Source organism: Elaeis guineensis, chromosome 4, assembly GCF_000442705.2.
Source record: "Elaeis guineensis isolate ETL-2024a chromosome 4, EG11, whole genome shotgun sequence".
NCBI lineage: Eukaryota > Viridiplantae > Streptophyta > Magnoliopsida > Arecales > Arecaceae > Elaeis > Elaeis guineensis.
The window spans coordinates 136,959,330-136,978,548 of record NC_025996.2 but is presented as its reverse complement, the minus strand read 5'-3'; the positions used below and the strand labels follow the sequence as shown (position 1 = coordinate 136,978,548).

Sequence of the window (19,219 nt, the reverse complement as noted above, 5' to 3'; positions counted from 1 at the left end):
CCACTCTCATACTCTTTAAGAGCTCTCGACCGTTTTTAGGACACTCTTGGCTGGCTACTACCTTGCCACGCTAATCCTCTTAGGCGCTTTCTCTTTTGAAAGCTTGAATTCGTATCCAGACCACATACAGGAGTCCTAACACGGCTCCTATTAGGACTCATACTATAAATAAAACTCCAGAAGCCTCTGATCACTTCTGCAGAGCCTCCACAGCCATCCAATCATGCACATCATGCTCCTGGCTGTCCGATCATGTCCGCACGTCAACCAAAACCATTGGATCGTGCTGGCGCACACATGTCTGTTGTTGGATCACACACATCCACACTGTAGACCATGTTTTTCCTTATAGATCTCAACGATCGACATGCAAGGTATGGATTGCATCTGCTCTCACGGTCCATGGTGGACCACGTCACGCACCACGCATGCTGGGGCCACTACAACAAAACAGGATATTAGCGATGAAAAAAATTCATCGCTAATAATAAATTTTTGTCGCTAATAGTTATTAGCGATGAAATTATCGTCGCTAATATTTGATCGCAAATAATGCCATTGTTGATTATTTTTAACGATGGAAAAAAAATTTATCACTAATAATCGATATTATCGATGAAAAATTTTTATTGTTAAAAAAGTTATTTTTCAAAAACTATCTACAATGAAAAATTTTAATCATAAAAAAAGATAATTTACGTTGAAATATTATGTTGTTAATAAAAAAATAATTATTTATAATGAATATTATTCATCACCATTAATTTAATTAAAACTTTTTATAAAAAATTAATTTAAAAAAAATATTAGTGACATAAATTTTTCATCAAAAATATGATAATTTCTGACATAAATTTTTATCACTAATAAATTCTTAATTATTTACAATGAAAATATTTTCATCGCTATTAATTTAATTAAAATTTTTTATGAAAATCAAATTTAAAAAAAATATTAGTGACATAAATTTTTTATTATAAATAAGATAATTTTTGATATAAATTTTTATTATTAATAATTATTTATGATAAAATTATTTTCATAGCTATTAATTTAATTAAAAAATTTAATAAAAATTAAATTTAAAAAAAATTAGTAATGTGCATTTTACATCACAAATATAGTAATTTTTGATGTAAATTTTCATCGATAATAAATTTTTGATTATTTATGATAAAAAAAATTTTCATCATTATTAATTTAATATAAAATTTTGATATTTTTAAATTTATTAAAACATTTATTTACGATCAATTTTTCATCATTAATATTTTTTTGAAAATCAATACTTCATCAAAAATAATTCCATTGTTAATAATTTATACATATTTTTTAAAAAAATAATTTATGAATATATATATATTTAATTTATATTTATAATATTTTTTATAAATTAAAAATAAAAAATTCATATAATAAACTCATAAATAAATTTTATCATTTTATTATATTAAATTAAGATTATAAAAAATCTAAAATAAAAATAAAAAGCTATATAAATAAGCCATCAAGTGTCGGCATCTACAGAAGGAGAATGGACTTAGGAAGAAAAGTACTCGGATGAGCTCGGACTAGCCTGCTGCTGCCTCATCAGCTGCATCATCTGCTCCATCTGTGCTATCGGCTCTATCATCTGGATCTGGAGCCATTAGTACTCATCGATGCGTGTAGTCAACTCATCAGTTCGCTGCTTAGCCTATCTTTGTACCTCTGTCAGTCGAACATCACAGGCAGCATGGATATCAGTCCTGGATGAGCATGAGGATGAGGGAGCAGTGATCCTATGCCCTAGATTTCTAACATAACATGGTTTCATACCAAGCACCTGATCACAGATCTTGTCATCTGTAGGTGCGGTCGAGCCCTCAGGAGTAGGATGGAATCTGATATCTGTCATACGGTCCTAAAATTAAAATTATAGTTATTTAATTTTATACTAAAAATCAAACTACAAATAAAAAAATAATTGAAAAAATTTACAAAAGCCTCTTGACTCCCCATCATCCACTCTCCTAATCGTCGTTGGTGGGTCCGCTGGTAGATATTGATCCTATCAAGAAGTTAGCCACTCTCTGCATCTCTGTAATTTAAAAATAATTAATTAAAATTTTTTTAAATAGTTAGAGAGTTAAAATATATTAATTAAACATTACTTACCATTTGCTCCATATGACGAGTAAACAAACTTGAATTTCCACAATGCAATACGGTCTGTCTCACCCGATTCATGATATTTTGGGCACATCTTTTCTATACAGTTAGCAGTCAAATTAGTAGGTTACAAACTGAATTTAAGAATAAATGATTCAATCATTAAATTCTAAAAAAAAAAGAAGTTTGGATGTGTAACCTAATATGTCAGATCCTCGTAATGTTAGTATATGAGAGTTCAATTATCCATAGTGATGCTATCATAGGGTCACTGCCGCACTACCTCCATCCCATGATCCTGCATCACATGGTACCAATGCTGATGGATGCGGTGGTGATATTTCTTAAAATGCAAAGATAAATGAGCGTCCACAGCTCGCCACATGCGATCCTCCTCAAAATCAATAATATCAAATACACCCTGCCAATAAGAAATATTAGAAGAATATTGTGCTAATTAAATATTCACAGTATAATTTATTTTATCTGTAATTGGATATAAAAAATCTATCTCTGAGCCAGTACAATGTGACGTCAATCGAAAAACATCACAGAGGCATAGCTGTGGCATATGATGTCCAGCTCGGCTTGCCACGGCTCGCACCATCCCCTAATGGGCCTAGTATAGCCAATGGTATCTTAATACAGAGATGCTGTCCCAGGTGCTCGCATCTCCAATGCTTTAGAGCGAGGTTCTTCGATGGACCTCGCCCTCACCTCATTACTGGTGGAGACTGATTTGAAACAACAATAAATAAATTATTAGTATGATAGCTATCCAAATAAAAAAATTAAATTTTATTATATAAAAAATATAATAATACCATTCGGATCCACCTCACTCGGACCCACCTTACTCGGACCTGCCAGTGCAGGACCCTTTGGCGATGGAGCTGGTGTGGTAGTGAAAATCGATGAAGGTGCCTTAGCCTTCGGGATAGACTACGAACACGAACGTCGTCGTCTGTCTCCTAGTACCATACATATAATTTTTGATAATATAAATAAATATAATATTGAACAATAATAACAAAAAATAAATTTCATTCCAATGAATATTACATTCTTGACATAATTGCAATGTGCATTGTGCTAGTAGAACAAAAAAAAATTTATAAATTTCAGCAGTAACATTAAAAAATTTATACAATAAATATAAAATAAACTATAAGTAGTTGAGCATGCAAAATAATATTAATATAAAATAATAACACGAAACCTAATCCCGAGGGTCCAATAATTTTTTATTTTTTTTAAAAATATTTTTTACCTAAAAATAATAAAAAAAATTTATTTTTTTAAAAATATTTTTTATCTAAAAATATTTTTTTTACATATTATTTTTCTAAACGAGCTCTGGACTCGGCCGCCTACGGCCTCTGCTCCCATAGTGCCGGCACCGTCACCCAACCCATGTCGCCCGGACTCGAACCCTATGACCCCCGTTCCCGCGGTGCCATCACCCACCCCTCGCGACCCACCCCCTGCGATGTCGCCGCCCTCTCCAAACCCCCACGACCTGGATCTCAACTTAGATCCTGATCAGATCTTGATCTGGATTCCAATCCGAATCAGAATCTCAACTCGGATCTCGACCTCGATCCAATTCGGATCGTGATCTAAATTTTATTTTTATTAATCAATTAATAAAATATTTGATTAATATTATTTATTTATTATTTATTATTTTATTTTTTTCATTTTCTCCCTTCATTTCTCTCCTCCCTTCCTCCCTTCCAGCCGTCACCCACCCCTCTCTAGCCTCGTGGAGCCGTCGGCCGCCCATGGCCCCCTCCCCGCCCCCGACCACCCTTCGCCCCTGTGTCAACCCCAGCCACCCCCTGATCCCATCGCCGCCCCCATGTCGCCCCCGACCGACCCCCTCCGCCGATCGATCCCCTTCCTGGACCCGTGGCACTGCCGGCCGCTCAGGGCCCCCTCCCTGCCCCCGTGTCGCCCCTGGCCACCCTTCGACCCCATCCCCACCCCCGTGTCACCCCCAGCCGACCGCCTCCGCCGGCCAACCCACTCCTCAACCTCGTGGCACTGCCGCCCGCCCACGGCCCCCTCCCCACCCCCATGTCGCCCCCAGCCGCCCCCCGACCCCATCCCCGCCCTCGTGTCACCCTGGACCGCCCATCCCCATCCTGCAACTCTCTCCACCAACCGACCCCCTCCCTGTGGTGCCATCGGCTGCCCATGGCCCCCCACCAACCCCCTCCGTCCCCCGATGGCCCGATCAACCCAAAAAAAAAAGGGTTGGAGGAACCCTTACCTCCAATGGATGGCGGACAGCAATGATGGTGCGACAACGACGTGGACGGTGGATGGCGGTGGCGATGGTGGAGATAGGCTCACCGACAGCAAGAGGGGGGGAGAGCTCGGAGAGGGAGAGAGGAGAGGGAGAGAAGAGAGGGGTGAGGGGAGAGCTCAAGGAGAGAGGAGAGGAGAGGGGAGAGGGGGGAAGAAAATGGGTTTCACATGAAGGGACATCGAGTTGACGTGCATTGAATGCAGAACTATTAGCGATGAAAATTTTCATCACTAATACTATTATTAGCGATGAAAAATTACTTTTATCATCAATAATTTCTGCCAAAAAAAATTTTTTTCACTAAAAAAATTTTTATTCTTAAAAAAAATTATTGACGACCAAAACAATTCATCGTTAATAAATTTATTAGCAACAAAAATTTAATTTTTATCGTCAATAATTTCTGTCAAAAAAAATTTTTCACTAAAAAATTTTTTCCTCTTAAAAAAAATTATTGATGATGCAAAAAAATTTCATCGTTAATAAATTTATTAGCAACAAAAATTTGATTTTCGTCATCAATAATTTCTGTCAAAAAAATTTTTTTACTAAAAATTTCTTGTTCTAAAAAATTTCATTCAAAAATAAATTATTGATGATAGAAATAAAAATTTCATCATTAATAAAATTATTAACAATAAAAATTTCATTTTCGTCATTAATAATTACCATCAAAAAATTTTTTTTTTTCCTCTAACAACTTTTTTCCCTTTAACAAATTTTTTATTCATAAAAATTGATTAAAATAATATTTTTAAAATATGATTGTCGATGAAAACTAAATTTATATCATAAATATATTTTCATAAAAAAAATTATAAAAAAATTAAAGACTAGTTGCGATGAAAATTAGTTTTATATCACTAATAATTAAATATCTTTTCAATAATAATTTTATAAAAAATTAATTTTGGTTTTTTTCACCATGAAAATTTTTCATCAAAAAATTTAATAAAAAATGACATTAAAAAATATTCATGGTGAAAAATAAAATAATTTTTTTGATCTAAAAAATATTTGGTCTAAATTTTTTTTAAAAATAATTTCATCAAAAAAATTAATTTTTTATTAATCAACAAAAATTTAATAAATAGTTAATTTATAATTTTTTTTCAAAAAAAATTTTTTTTTTTTCAAAAAAAATTACGTACATAAAAAATATAATTGCGACGAAAACTTCAATTTATGTCGTTAATAATTGTTATAAGAATAGCTCTTCAACTTTCATAATGGAATGGATACTATGAGAGATCAATAGCTTTGAGATCTTCCATCTTTAAGGAGCTCATTTTCTTCTTGGAGTCCTCGTTCTGGAAGTCAGAGTCCTCATTCCAGAAGCTCGTATATTGCATGCATGTAAGGATCGAGATTGAAAAATTCGTCAGAAATTGTGTGAGCATAAAAAATCTAGCAATTAACTAAAATCAAAGTAGATCTGCAGATAGTGTAAGTTGTGTTATAAAGCACAAGCTCATATTTATGCTTTGCATTGCTAGGAAGATGAGTGCTCGTATTGTTTGTCTTCTCATAATTAGAGCTCTTATAGAGATACATTTGAGTGTCGATCAATACAGGAATATGGTACTTTTCAAGATCGTGGAAGCCATACTAAAATATACTATTTAACTATATAATTTCTGCATGAAAGGAGGCTCTTTTTATGCAACTTAAGATAGACACTCCATCAGAAAGATTCCTTGATATCACTAGTAACAGTGACAGCGATGAACAGATGAATTTTATGCGCAAATAAACGTATAGCTTATTTCATTCAAAAAGATCTATTCATTCTAATCTGCGAATATCATCCATTTTCATATAATTTTTTTATACAAAAAATTTGGTCTGAATCATAACTCATATTTATTTTTTTATCATGTAAAAGGACAAAAGATGTATACAGCTGCTACAAAAAATAGATGCAGTTGCCTTACACAAAATCAAAAATTTAAATTTTATGATTTTTTTAAAGTTATGATTTTCTTATATATTAGTGATAAAAATATTTTCATCGTAAATAAACATATTTACAATGAAAATAAAATTTTCATCGTAAATAATCATTATTTACGGTGAAAAAAATCATCACAAATAATAAGCAACTTTTGATTTTTATAATTTTTTTTAATTATTTACGATGAAAATATTTTCATCGTTAATAATTTAGTATTTATGATAAATTTTTTTATCATAAAAAGATATTATTTATGATAAAAATTTTTATCACAAATAATGATCAATTTTTATTTTTTTTTAATTTTTGATTTTTTTAATTATTGACGATGAACATATTTCATTGGTAATAGTCTCTTATTTATGATGAAAATTATTTTTTTATCATAAAAAAACTTATTTATGATGAAAAATTTTTATTACAAATAATGATCAATTTTTATTTTTTTTTAAATTTTTAATTTTTTTAACTATTGACGATGAAAATATTTTCATCGGTAATAATCTCATATTTATGATGAAAAGTACTTTTTCATCGTAAAAAGAGCTTATTTACAATGAAAAATTTTCATCATAAATAATGATCAACTTTTTATTTTTTTTAAATTTTTAATTTTTTTAACTATTGATGATAAAAATATTTTCATCGATAATAATCTCATATTTACGATAAAAATTATTTTTTCATCATAAAAGAGCTTATTTATGATGAAAAATTTTTATCACAAATAATGATCAATTTTGATTTTTTTTAAATTTTTAATTTTTTTAACTATTGACGATGAAAATATTTTCATTAGAAATAATCTTTTATTGATGATAAAAATTAGTTTTTCATCATAAAAAATGATTATTTATGATAAAAAATTTTCATCGCAAATAATGATTAACTTTTGATTTTTTTTTTAAATTTTTGATTTTTTCAACTATTGATGATGAAAATATTTTAGTCGGGAATAACCTCATATTTATGATAATTTTTTTATCATAAAAAGAGTTTATTTATGATGAAAAATTTTTATTATAAATAATAAGTAAGTTTTAATTTTTTTTAAATTTTTGATTATTTTTTTAACTATTTACGATGAAAATTTATCCATTGTAAATAACTTTATTTACGATGAAAATTTATTTTCATCGTAAATACTCAATTATTTATGATGTAATGGTTTCATTATAAATAATCTATAATTTTAAATTTTTAAATTTTTTATTTTTTTCAAATATTGACAACGAAAATATTTTCATTGGGAATAAAGTTATTGCCGACAAAAAAACTATTTTCATCATAAATACTTAAATTATTCACGATGAAAATATTTTTATTATAAATATTTAAAAATTTAAAATTAAAATAAATGATGAATTATTTATGATGAAAATTTTCGTCGCAAATAATTCGTATTCGCGATGGAATATTTTTTCCATCGCTAATATGCAATTATTCACGATGAAAAATTATTTTTATCGTAAATATTTTATTATTTACGATGAATTTAATTTTTCATCATAAATACGATGATTGACGATGAAAATATTTGCGTCTCAAATAATTTCATTACAAAAATTCTCTTTTCTTGTAGTGGGCCATGCGTCAATGTTGGCCCAGCGTACAGTAGGCCCTGCTGGGCCGCACGTGCTGCAGGCCCTGCTAGGCTACACACTGCAGGCCCTGCTGGGCCATGCACTGTGTAGCGGCCTGAGTGCCCGTAGGCCCGTGCCTTTGGATTGTCGTGCTGTAAGCTCCTCCATCTTAAATTTCTATTGTACGAATTTTTTTACTATGTATCAAATTCGAAGTGTCAAAACTCAACAAAATATCTATCATGCTAGCGATTGTATGTCTCTTCCTCTTATTCTTTCTTTATTATTCTCATTCTTGGCATGGACACACATAGGCCTCCTCCTCCTTTCATATCCATGAGGTGGCCCACAATCACCGCCCTCCGCCCCCCCCCCCCTTCTCCCTTGTCTCTTTCCTTTCTATGCCACTCGCCGACCTCCACTATCCTCTCCCCTTTTTCTCAAACTTATCTCTCCCACATCTAGCATTCTCTCTTCCATTATTTCTTGTTTTTTCCCTTCATTATCCTGTATATGAGAATCTCGAAGCACCTCCTTTAGACACCACCAGATGTTTCCCTTTTATTGCTGGCCATCGTTAGTATCTCTCTCTCTCTTTTTCCCCACCATCTCTTTTGATTTTTATATCGGATTTGACCATTCTCTCTCTTTCAGATCAAGAGGCTAGGGCCACAATCTCGGAAGAGCATCCATCTTGGGAGTCTAATCCTATGCCTAAAGTAATTCCTAAATTTTTATTTAAACTTTTAATTATTTCTATAGGATAGTCTAGATGATCGATGAATGCTTAGATGATGGATTCTTGTATGATAAGGGTTCTTCCATGCTAGGCAAGAGGTCATGTGCCTAGATTAGTACTCTACCATCCAAAGGTAAAGCTATTAAATTTCAAATCAAAGGTCTTGGCCTGAAACGGCTGTGGAGCCTAAAACAGTCTTACAACCAAGTGGGACCTTCCCCATGTCTGATGGTAAAGGAATGATTAGGCCATAAGGATTCTGCTTTATGATTTTTTGAAAGAAAGCAACATGACCAGTGTATTTATTTTAGGTTGTGTAAGCCTTTTTGCATGGAGAAATTTTTGGATTTTATTGCTCTAGATCAATATCTCTACCACCCTTGTACTTTATTATGCATTTTAAGTAATATTATTAGAAAAGAATTTCTAAGAATAGTTTGTAAATCACAAAATGAAAGCGGATCTTGGAAATCAAATATTGTGGAAAATTTCTAGAAATTCCATGTTCTGAAAAGATAAATATTATGTTTTAGTTAACCCTACATAAATAAATGATTTTATGATATGACTCAAGCAACAATTATTTTGCTCGAGTATGATGCTAATCTTTTCATGCACTAAAAAAAAAAACCATGCTAATCTTTTTTCTTTTGGTACAGAGGGCTTTACTGGCTTTAGTCTTGCGGGAGAAGCGAGTTGCTAGAGAGGGCAGACACATGCTTTCCGAGTGGTTACTGATTCTTGAGCTGCTATTATGGTTAGCAGCTCCGCTCGGTGCATACATGTTGGAGGCAAATTCATCACCTCCACTGACTTGTACCAGTGTTCCCTATCCATTCGGCATATCTGGTAAAGCTATGAAAGGCTTTGAAATAAGTTGCAATTGGATTGACGGCACTTCTCCAATTCTGCAGCTGGGCAAGCATTTTTATCAGATTGAAGACATCTCATTGCAAGGCTATTTGAGCATCTACACTCATGCCATTGCTCAGAACTACGATCGGAACTACACCCAAGTATCCGGCTGGATCGATCTAGAGGGAACCCCCTACACGATATCAGACACAGAGAACTCTGGGAACAAGCTGACGACGGTCGGTTGTGAAGTTGTGGTACTTCTCCAAGGACTTCAGAGTACCTCGTCAAGCAGTAGTTGTACTACCTTCTGCAACTCTGACATCGTTGTTGGATCTTGCTCTGGCGTGGGTTGCTGTCAAGCCTCCATCCCTAAAGGTCTCAAGAGCTTCAACTTGACGATCGAAAGCGTTCGTAGACTCCCGAGCAAAGTCCGCTCTACGAAGGTGAACACCACATGCAGTCGGACCTTCATTGTCACACCGAGCAACTTCACATTCTCGAATGAGATTTTGCAAGATGTTATGGAGCAAAATCAAGTTTCCAATTATACTTACCTGATGGCGTTGGATTGGGCTATCGGGAATGAGACATGCGAAGAAGCAATGAGGAAGATGGAAACCTATGCTTGCAAAGAGAATAGCTATTGTTACAATTCAAACAGTGGGATCGGGTATCGCTGCAATTGCAGCCAAGGATACCATGGAAATCCTTATGTTGAAGATGGATGCGAAGGTATGTACCAGTTTACATTTCCGTAAAACACGCAGACATATAGTTACAAAACATATGGATATAATATTGAGCTATGATCCATTTCACTCAAAAAAGATTATAACCTAGTTTGCAACCAGCACCAGGTCATTCTCATTCTTCGTTGTGTTCCAGCACAGGCGGAATGAACCATCTATGTGGTCTTTTCGGATGCTTGATGAGAGCCATTGATTGTCCAAATATGTGATGAAGCTCATGCTCTCTCTCTCTCTCTCTCTCTCTCTCCCCGCCCCCAACCCGGCCACACACTGCCATTTTGTATCCATTTGGTGTAGCTCAATCCCACTCTTTTCTTTGTAATCTATTTTCCTTTTTCTTCGGCTTAGGCTGCACTTGTACATTCTTATGCTGCCTTCCCATTAATTAAAGCCAGGTGGTAGCGATCTTCAGTTTGTAGCTGGTTGCAATTCATCATTCTTTTTACTAGGCTTGTGTCACGCTCCCGATCCGAGATTATGAATCAAAGATTATGGCAAACGCCGCATACTCATAGAAAACTCTTTCAATAAGTATGCAAGGCATCTTATCATGTTATCCTAAAACAACGGCGGAATAATTAGTTAATAATCTATATCCAAAACATAACAATCTAAATTTCTTCTTTAATATTTCAATAAATTCAACAATGATTCATAGACCTTACATCAAATTCAATAAGACTTTCAACTTAAAATAAAAGTATGAAGATTCTGCTTCTTATCACTCTTCCATTCATATCTTGTATCATTTTAATTCCTCAACATCTGTAAAAACAGTAAAATAGGAGGTAATGAGCTAGATAGCCCAGTAAGCAATGATCACTTTCAACAGATTTCATCAGGCATTAAAGTAAATAATCATTTATAGAAAATAAGCATATAGAGTTCATCAATTTGAAATCAATTTTGATTATGCAACATAGTTCATACCAAATTCATTTCTTGTTTTTCAAAAATTTAAGTTTCTTTTGAGATTTCAATTTCTTTCATTCTTAAGTTCTTTTCATCAACCATGAGCTATGATCATATTTTTCCTGTAGTAGGATCGTAACACTGCGTATTTTTTTACGGTGAGCTGCGAATCATCAAAGTCTTTCGGAACCGCTGGTCTCTCTGGCGGTTTGTCGCTGGTCTCTCTGACGACGTGTCGCTGGTCTCGCTGGTGACATAAACCCTCAGGACAAATCAATTGCCAACGTATATGCCCCCATTAGCGGGATCCTTTACATAGTCAGGTTGTCAATTCATATTGTTCTTATATCAGAATTCTTCATAAATCATGTTTCATATCTAATTTCGATAAGAAAACATCTAATTATGTAGTATCGAAATCAATCAATATAATGCATTATGAAATCAATATGTTCAATCATGTTTCATCATAATATTTTAAATAAGATATTTTTCATAATAAAATATCATTCATCCAATTCATGCATCGTTTCATAAATTATATCAGAAAAATATATTATAATTTACTGATAAATCTAGAAAAAGTGAAATATTACTTACCTCGATCGCATTCCAATAAATCCACATAATTTTATAAATTTTCTTCCAAAATTTTGTTCATAAACTATATCGCGATATCCCATGATCAGACATCCACAATCCTATATAGAATCAATTTTAATAATTAGAAAAGATACGAATACCATATTCAACGGTTTAGATTAGGTCCGATCATCTAATTTCATTTAATCAAAATCTAATTAAGATATAAACGATCCAAAGTTTGACTATCAGATCCAATCGGATTCGAAGTGATAGGACCGATGTTTCTTCATTGGTTTCATAAAATCAAGTAGAGAGAAAAAATCAAAGGAGAGAGAATTCATGAGGTACAATTCGAATTAATCAGGTGATACAATCCAACATTATGATTGATCCAATATCTCGATAGGTGAAATCAATATGATCTAATTAAGTCATGGCTAGATCGGAATTATGGATGATCAAATCTAAGGATTCATGGTCTGATCAAGATGAGTGCCAGCATGCTGTCCGACAATCATAGATCATGATTCTTCATCAGATCAGAAATATTTAAAAAAAATTTCTTCATTGACATATCTTTTTAGAGAAAGAAATTGATCAAGAGAGAGAAACAGTTTTAAAGAGAGAAAATTTTAGAGAGAGAAAATTTATCTTGGACTCTTCAGACGATATGATTCAACAAATCTGATCGATCAGATCAAATCATTTTGAAATTATCATATGGATAATTTAATAAAATCATGAGAAATAGAATCTTAAAAAATATTGGATCTGATCAAAATGGATGTCGGTATACCGTCCGGCGATCATAGATCAAAATTCATTATTAGGATCAATTTCAATTCATCATCATTCTTCTCAAAATTCTAAAAAATCTTAGGAGAAAAAAATAACCTAGAGAGAGAAAGTAGAGAGAGAAAGTAAATAGAGACTAGAGAGAGAAAGAGAAAGTAGAGAGAAGAAAAGAGGGAGAGAGAAAGCAGAGAGAGAAAGTCTCTCTCTTTCTTCTTCTTTTTCTTTTTTTTTTCTTTTCTTTTTTTTTCTTTTCTTTTTCTTTTCTTTCTTCTTTTCTTTTTCATTTTTTCCTTTCTTTTTCTTTCTATGGTCTTCCCTGGCTAAAACAGGGGACCGACAGGTCCCCTCCTTTTGACCGACCGTCCGGGCTGCAGTCGGCACGGCGAAAACAAGCGGCAGAGGGGCAACCCTCTCGAGTTCGGAGAGGCCAAGGCCAACAATCGATGTCAGAAAATCAAAGAAAAGAAAAGATCAAATATATTGTAGGCTGGATTTAAAGCCTAATTGGGTCGGGCTATAACAGCTCTCCTCTTGGTTGCCTCGTTTTATTTTGAAATGATGATGAAGAATCTTCGCGGCTACGAACTCTGTGATTTTTGCTGGATCTGTTTCTAAAGATTTCTTCTGAGTCTATTTTGACCCTTTCTTTCTTAATATTGTGTAACCTTTATTTTTTGTCTCCTTTAATACATTGTACGGTTATACCTTTGGAATAAATTTCTGGGGGCTAATGGAATCCAATTAGCCTCCCGCTTCCTCCCAACAAAAAAAAAAAAAATCCGGGCGGTGCATCCTTGCTGCATATCCCTTTAAATCATTAAAAAAAAAAAAAAAAAAAAAAAAAGGCAAACAGCACCAGAACTTGTTAATTTACATTTACTTTTACTCCACCTTAATATATTCTCGTTACCCCCATTTCTTGTTGACTTCAACATGTTTTCACTCTTGCAAGATTTTAATGAGTGCGAGGATCCGGAGCTCAATCCTTGTGTGGGATTATGCATCAACGAGCCAGGAAATGTTTCTTGCGCCTGCCCACCTGGTCAACATGGTGACGGTAGAAAGCAAGGAAGTGGTTGCACGAAGAAGGAAAAAGATACGGCCTTTCCGCTGGAGCTTGCTTTGGGTAATATATTCAAATTCTATTATTGCTAAAAGGGAAACTATGCCTAGAGACTAGAGTTATATGCTTTTATTTGTGATTTATTTGGTCTGATGTTAATTAACTGTTTGAAATACTCCTAGCTAATACATGTTAGTTTGCCATCTTGGTCCACTCCCTTGTTTCGGACCTGTGCGATAATCACGTCATAAAGTCGGTGATTGCTAGACTTGTGCATTTGCGGAGTCCGGCCAGATTCAACCCATTCCAGGCTTAATTAATCTGATCTGATACTTAAAGAGGCAAAGTTAATTGAGCATTTATTTTTCTTTCTATTGGGTCTTTTGCATATATTTTCTTGTAAATATGTCTTATTACATATTTACCTTCTGAAAAACACTATTTACATATATATACTCGTAAAATTATCCCATCTTTAGAATAGTATCCATTCCGTCAGATTTTTAATTAACAGTGTCGACAAAAAAATTTTCAGTTTAAGTGTGAAATGCCAATATTATCATTTTACATCAATATCTATAAAAAAAATAATATTCGACTATGTTGTAAAGATCTATTTATTGCATAATTTTTTCAAGAATATTAATACAAAAGGGTAATTAAATCCATTTTGTACTAAAATTAATTATTTATTGATACTATCAGCCAAAAAAAAAAAAAAATCTAATGAGAAGGTACTGTCATAAAAACAAGATCATTTAAGGGTTATATATGTAAATCGAAATACGAATAGATATGCAATAAATCAATTTTGCAAGGATATGTATGAAACTTTTTTTTTTTTGTTGGGTGGGGGCTGGGGGTATTGCAGTTGACTAGGCGAGGAAGTGATACAGAGAGAGTCAAGGAGAGAAGAAGTTATTTTTGGCTTCAAGCTTTGTGCTAGCCACACAAAGGCAGCTTCAATTTCCTCTCATTCTATATAGGTAGATGGGAATTGATTCTCAAGAGTGGTGATCCACCCATTATTCATGGATACAAAGTGAGACAGGGGGTGGGGGGAAGCATAGCAGAGTCAAAGGGCCCATGGGGAGTGGAACTCAAAGGATAAGAATGCACCTGATTGAGTTTCCATGATAATAATTAGAGTCTTACATGTGCATGTATAATTTTATTTTTCTTTTATTTTCATTCATGGAGCATAAGCAAGAGAGGAGCTGAGGGATCGCATTTTTCATTTTTTCTCCTATCTGGGATGTAGAGAAATTATAATAGTTGGGGCATGCGAGGAAGGCATGTTCACTGTTTTATCATGGTGAAGCCTAGCTTGAAGCTTTGGGGGATGGTATAAAACTGACACTAAAACCCTTTTTAGTTTATATTATTGATAAATAGATTAGTTTTAGCAAATGTAATGCCAGTGTCTTTTCATAAAGAGAGAGAATGGAAGGGGAGAGGCAGGAGAATAAGGGAGAAAGGACTCCTAAATGTTCTCTTAGATGTTTCTTAGTGAACTGCTCTTCCGAATAATCTATCTAAAGGGAGAAAGCACTCCTACCTTGAAAAAATTACGGTGGCCCTTTATAGAGAATTGGGACTATTTCACCTCCATAAAATCCTTCCTTCTTGATTAGTCAACCGACCAAGATATAGAATATAAGCCAATTTTTTGCCCCTTGCTCCTCTTCCATGAGCAAATATCTAAATCTTATCCGTTTCATTGATCCAGCCTCTACAGAAGCATGATCCTATTTCGTGCTATTCTAATTTAGACAATTGGAAGAGCCGGGGAGTAAGGACACTTAGCCATTGATCCCCCAACCAACCATCTTTCCAAAAGTCTTCATTCTTTTCCCCTATTGTGATATTTCAAAGAAATAAAAAGAAGTACAACAGCCACATACAAAAATAAAGGAAGAGAATTCAATTGGATAAGGCATTTTCAGGAAGCTTTCTTAAAGATAGTAATTTTCCCTTTTTTAGGTACAAAACAACTTTTGGAAGCCCTATCCTCAGGATATAATACCCAACTTAAAGATGATATAAGATCACATTTCTTAATCACCTTTAGGCGAGAACTGTATCCTGAAAGTAAAGTGTACAAGGAAACTTACAAAGAAGGAAAATTATAGAAATAGAAAGTTAGAAGAATAAATTTATTATTTGTTTCTCAAGTTTTGATGGATTTATAAGAGTTCAAATATTGCACACGTACGTATCTTTTTAGAAACAATGCAACTCTCTATATTTTTTTTAAAATATTGCAGAAGTTTTCTAATGGTTAATAACTATCTGATTTTTTAAGATTTAAGATAATAGACTTCTTATTAGAAGAAACTATCTAACAAGGTTTTATCCTTTTTAAAACTATTACTATTAGGAAATATTATGCAACAATCCTCCATTTGTTTGCTACTAATAATATTATACTTGCATAAAAAGATTGAGAGAAAACAAACTTGAGTTGAGTATAGCATAGGCCTTAGGTGGATTACCCTTCAACCTAAGGTTTGAACAAAAATTAGGAGTCTTGAACAACTAAGAGAATTAAACCTTAATCTTGATTAATCAAAACTCACATATTAGTGTTCACAATATAGATTGGATTCTTTTTACTAAGGTGGCATATTATGGTCTATATGCTTCATTCTGGTTTAGCAAGCCTACTAGGATCTTACTGATAGTCCCTTGGAAACAGCCCTAACGCCCGTACTTACAAAAGCAAAACTTATCAAGGGTGTCCACAACCTCACTATTCACCCCACACGAGCTAGGGTTTTGTTAAGGACATGAATCAACCAATTTTGTTATGGACAACACAATGCATTCACATAAACATAGAATTTTATATGGTTTCATACCACCACTATTTCATAGATGCATGGAAAATGCAACCTACGTGTTAATATTTCATGAATAGTAACTTAACTACATTTGTTTTGAACTCTAAGCAGTTATGCTCTAGTGTGGAAGGAAAGTTATAGAAATTGAATGTCAGAAGAAGAATGAAAGTTAATATATGTTTCTCATGATCTGATGGACTTATAAGAGTTCATACAATGCATACATGAATTTTCAAAATGATGCAACTATGCATAATTTGTTTTAGATAATATAGAACTCTCATAATAGATAATAACTATCTAAGGGTTTAAAAGTTTTTAAAATTTCAGATAATAGACTTTAATTAGAAGGAACTAATGAAGTTTTGTCATTTTAAAAACTATTAATTTTATTATTAAGAAATATTGTATGATAAGCCAACTTATCTTGGTTTTGGATTATGATGTGCATGGGACCTGCATTCAAATCACAAAGGAGAAAACCTGATCAATGAGGCTATGATTGAGTAGAGTTCCAAAAGGAAGTGCTTGACAACCAAATTATCTTATTTTTTGTAAAAGTTATCAGTTTTTTATGTTAAAAGAAAATGCTTAATCAAGATAATCTTAATCATGTCTTCTTTTTTATTCATGTGTTGCTATTAAGATTACTTATGGTTCTTGTTTAGTTTTACTACCATTCCCTTAGACACTGGATATGGTGTTGCAATTTAAAGCTGCTCACATGGCATGCCTCAACTCTGTGATTATACTTTTCTCTAAAATTTTTTTTGAAAATTTGTTGTTCACTGAGAAGCATAGTTATATTATTCATGATGAGATGTTGTAGGTATGTTATTAATCCTTATGGGAATAGAATTTAATTGGTCCCATAAAAATGTGATGTAACATTGGCTTCAAATCTAATTTTTGATGATCAAGATAATGTCATGTAGAAGTACTTGTTGCTATATTTTTTTCCTGAACAAACAAGCTCATAATTGGAGTGGTAAAATTCCTCATATTGTTTAAAATTTCAAAACTTAGCAATAAAACCAATTCCTGCTTCTACTGGAAAGAACTACCAAAATTGAACCTCCCGCTGTTTGTATGCAGGTGTGGGGCTAAGCCTCTTATTAGTTCTAATCATGGGAAGTATATTGTCTTACTGGATCTTGAAGAAAAGAAAACTAATCAAGATGAAAGCCAAGTTCTTTCAACAAAATGGAGGCTTGTTTCTGCATCAGCAAATCTTAAGTCAAGGTTCTTCTAATGCAACAGTAAAGATTTTCAGTAGAAAGGAACTAGAAAAAGCAACCAACAACTTCAATGAAAGCCAAATCCTTGGTCACGGTGGATATGGTACTGTATATAAAGGTGTTTTGCCAAGCTTGGAAGTTGTGGCCATCAAGAAGTCCAAATTTGTTGACGAGAGCCAAATCGAGCAATTCATCAATGAGATCATCATCCTTTCTCAAATCAATCATAGGAATGTTGTCAGACTCTTGGGCTGCTGTTTGGAGACCCAAGTTCCATTGCTTGTGTATGAGTTCATATCCAACGGAACCCTCTTCCACCATATCCATGGTGACAGTCATGATTTTTCAATGCCATGGGAAGTTCGTCTAAGGATAGCTGCAGAAGCTGCTGGAGCGTTGGCATATCTGCACTCCGCTGCTTTAGTACCAATCATTCACAGAGATGTCAAGTCCACAAATATACTCTTAGATGAGAATTATACCGCTAAAGTATCAGACTTTGGAGCTTCGAGGTTGGTCCCGTTTGATCAAACACATATAACCACCCTTGTGCATGGGACATTTGGATACTTAGATCCAGAGTACTTCCACACAAGCATGCTAACAGAGAAGAGCGATGTCTATAGCTTTGGGGTCGTTCTTGCGGAGCTATTAACTAGGGAAACTCCAATATCTTTTACTAGGTCGGAAGATCAGAGGAATCTAGCTATATATTTCACCTTAATGTTTGATGAACAGCACTACCTTCAATTGCTAGAGCCACAGATTGTAGAGCAGGCTGGAATAGAGCAACTCTTTTTGGCTGCACAACTTGCTAGGAGGTGCTTAAATTTGAAAGGAGAAGGAAGGCCAACTATGAAAGAAGTTGCCATGGAGTTAGAAGGGCTAAGGAGGTTCCATAAGCAGCAGTTGGTTCCCAATCTCAAGGAAATGGAACACTCAATAGATGAGATTGGATCTTCAAAAATATGCATTGAGGAGGAAAGCAGATAATATAATTTTAGAAAGTTATATCTTAGCTTCCATGGATCACCTAAGGTGATGAATCTATGAGAACTCACTCTTGTTGTTGAGAGCTGTTAAGATATTTTCTATGCTATTGATGCTTTCTACTTTCCTAAGCAAATGTTGATCAAATAATTTTTTGAACTTTCTGTTTTACTACTATCTCTAATTTACATATTGTACTATCGAAGATCTATATATGTGATAAAAACTAGTGATCTAGCTATACTTCTCGATGTAATTATCTCACATTATAGCTGACTATGTTACTAAAGTGCTCGGCTCATCCATCATCTAGATTGGAAAGATCGGATGAGGGTCATTGCATGCCTCCACAGTGATGATCCGATGGCTGCTGCACTTACATGGCAAGGGCTTCAATACCGTATGCCTTCAAGTTGGTGTTGGGTCGGTGCTCTGATGTTAGATC

At 33.8% G+C, this 19,219-nt stretch overlaps 1 protein-coding gene across 1 annotated transcript; it reads left to right on the top strand.

Annotated features, from left to right (window-relative positions):
- The first annotated feature begins 8,381 nt into the window (after positions 1–8,381).
- On the top strand, positions 8,382–18,933 carry LOC105042598 (wall-associated receptor kinase 17-like). The gene is made up of 5 exons (XM_073256862.1): positions 8,382–8,578; positions 8,657–8,721; positions 9,401–10,331; positions 13,593–13,766; positions 17,642–18,933. Exons 1-5 carry the CDS (start codon positions 8,404–8,406, stop codon positions 18,775–18,777), a joined length of 2,481 nt encoding a protein of 826 aa, XP_073112963.1. The 5' UTR covers positions 8,382–8,403; the 3' UTR covers positions 18,778–18,933.
- The last annotated feature ends 286 nt before the right edge of the window (positions 18,934–19,219 follow it).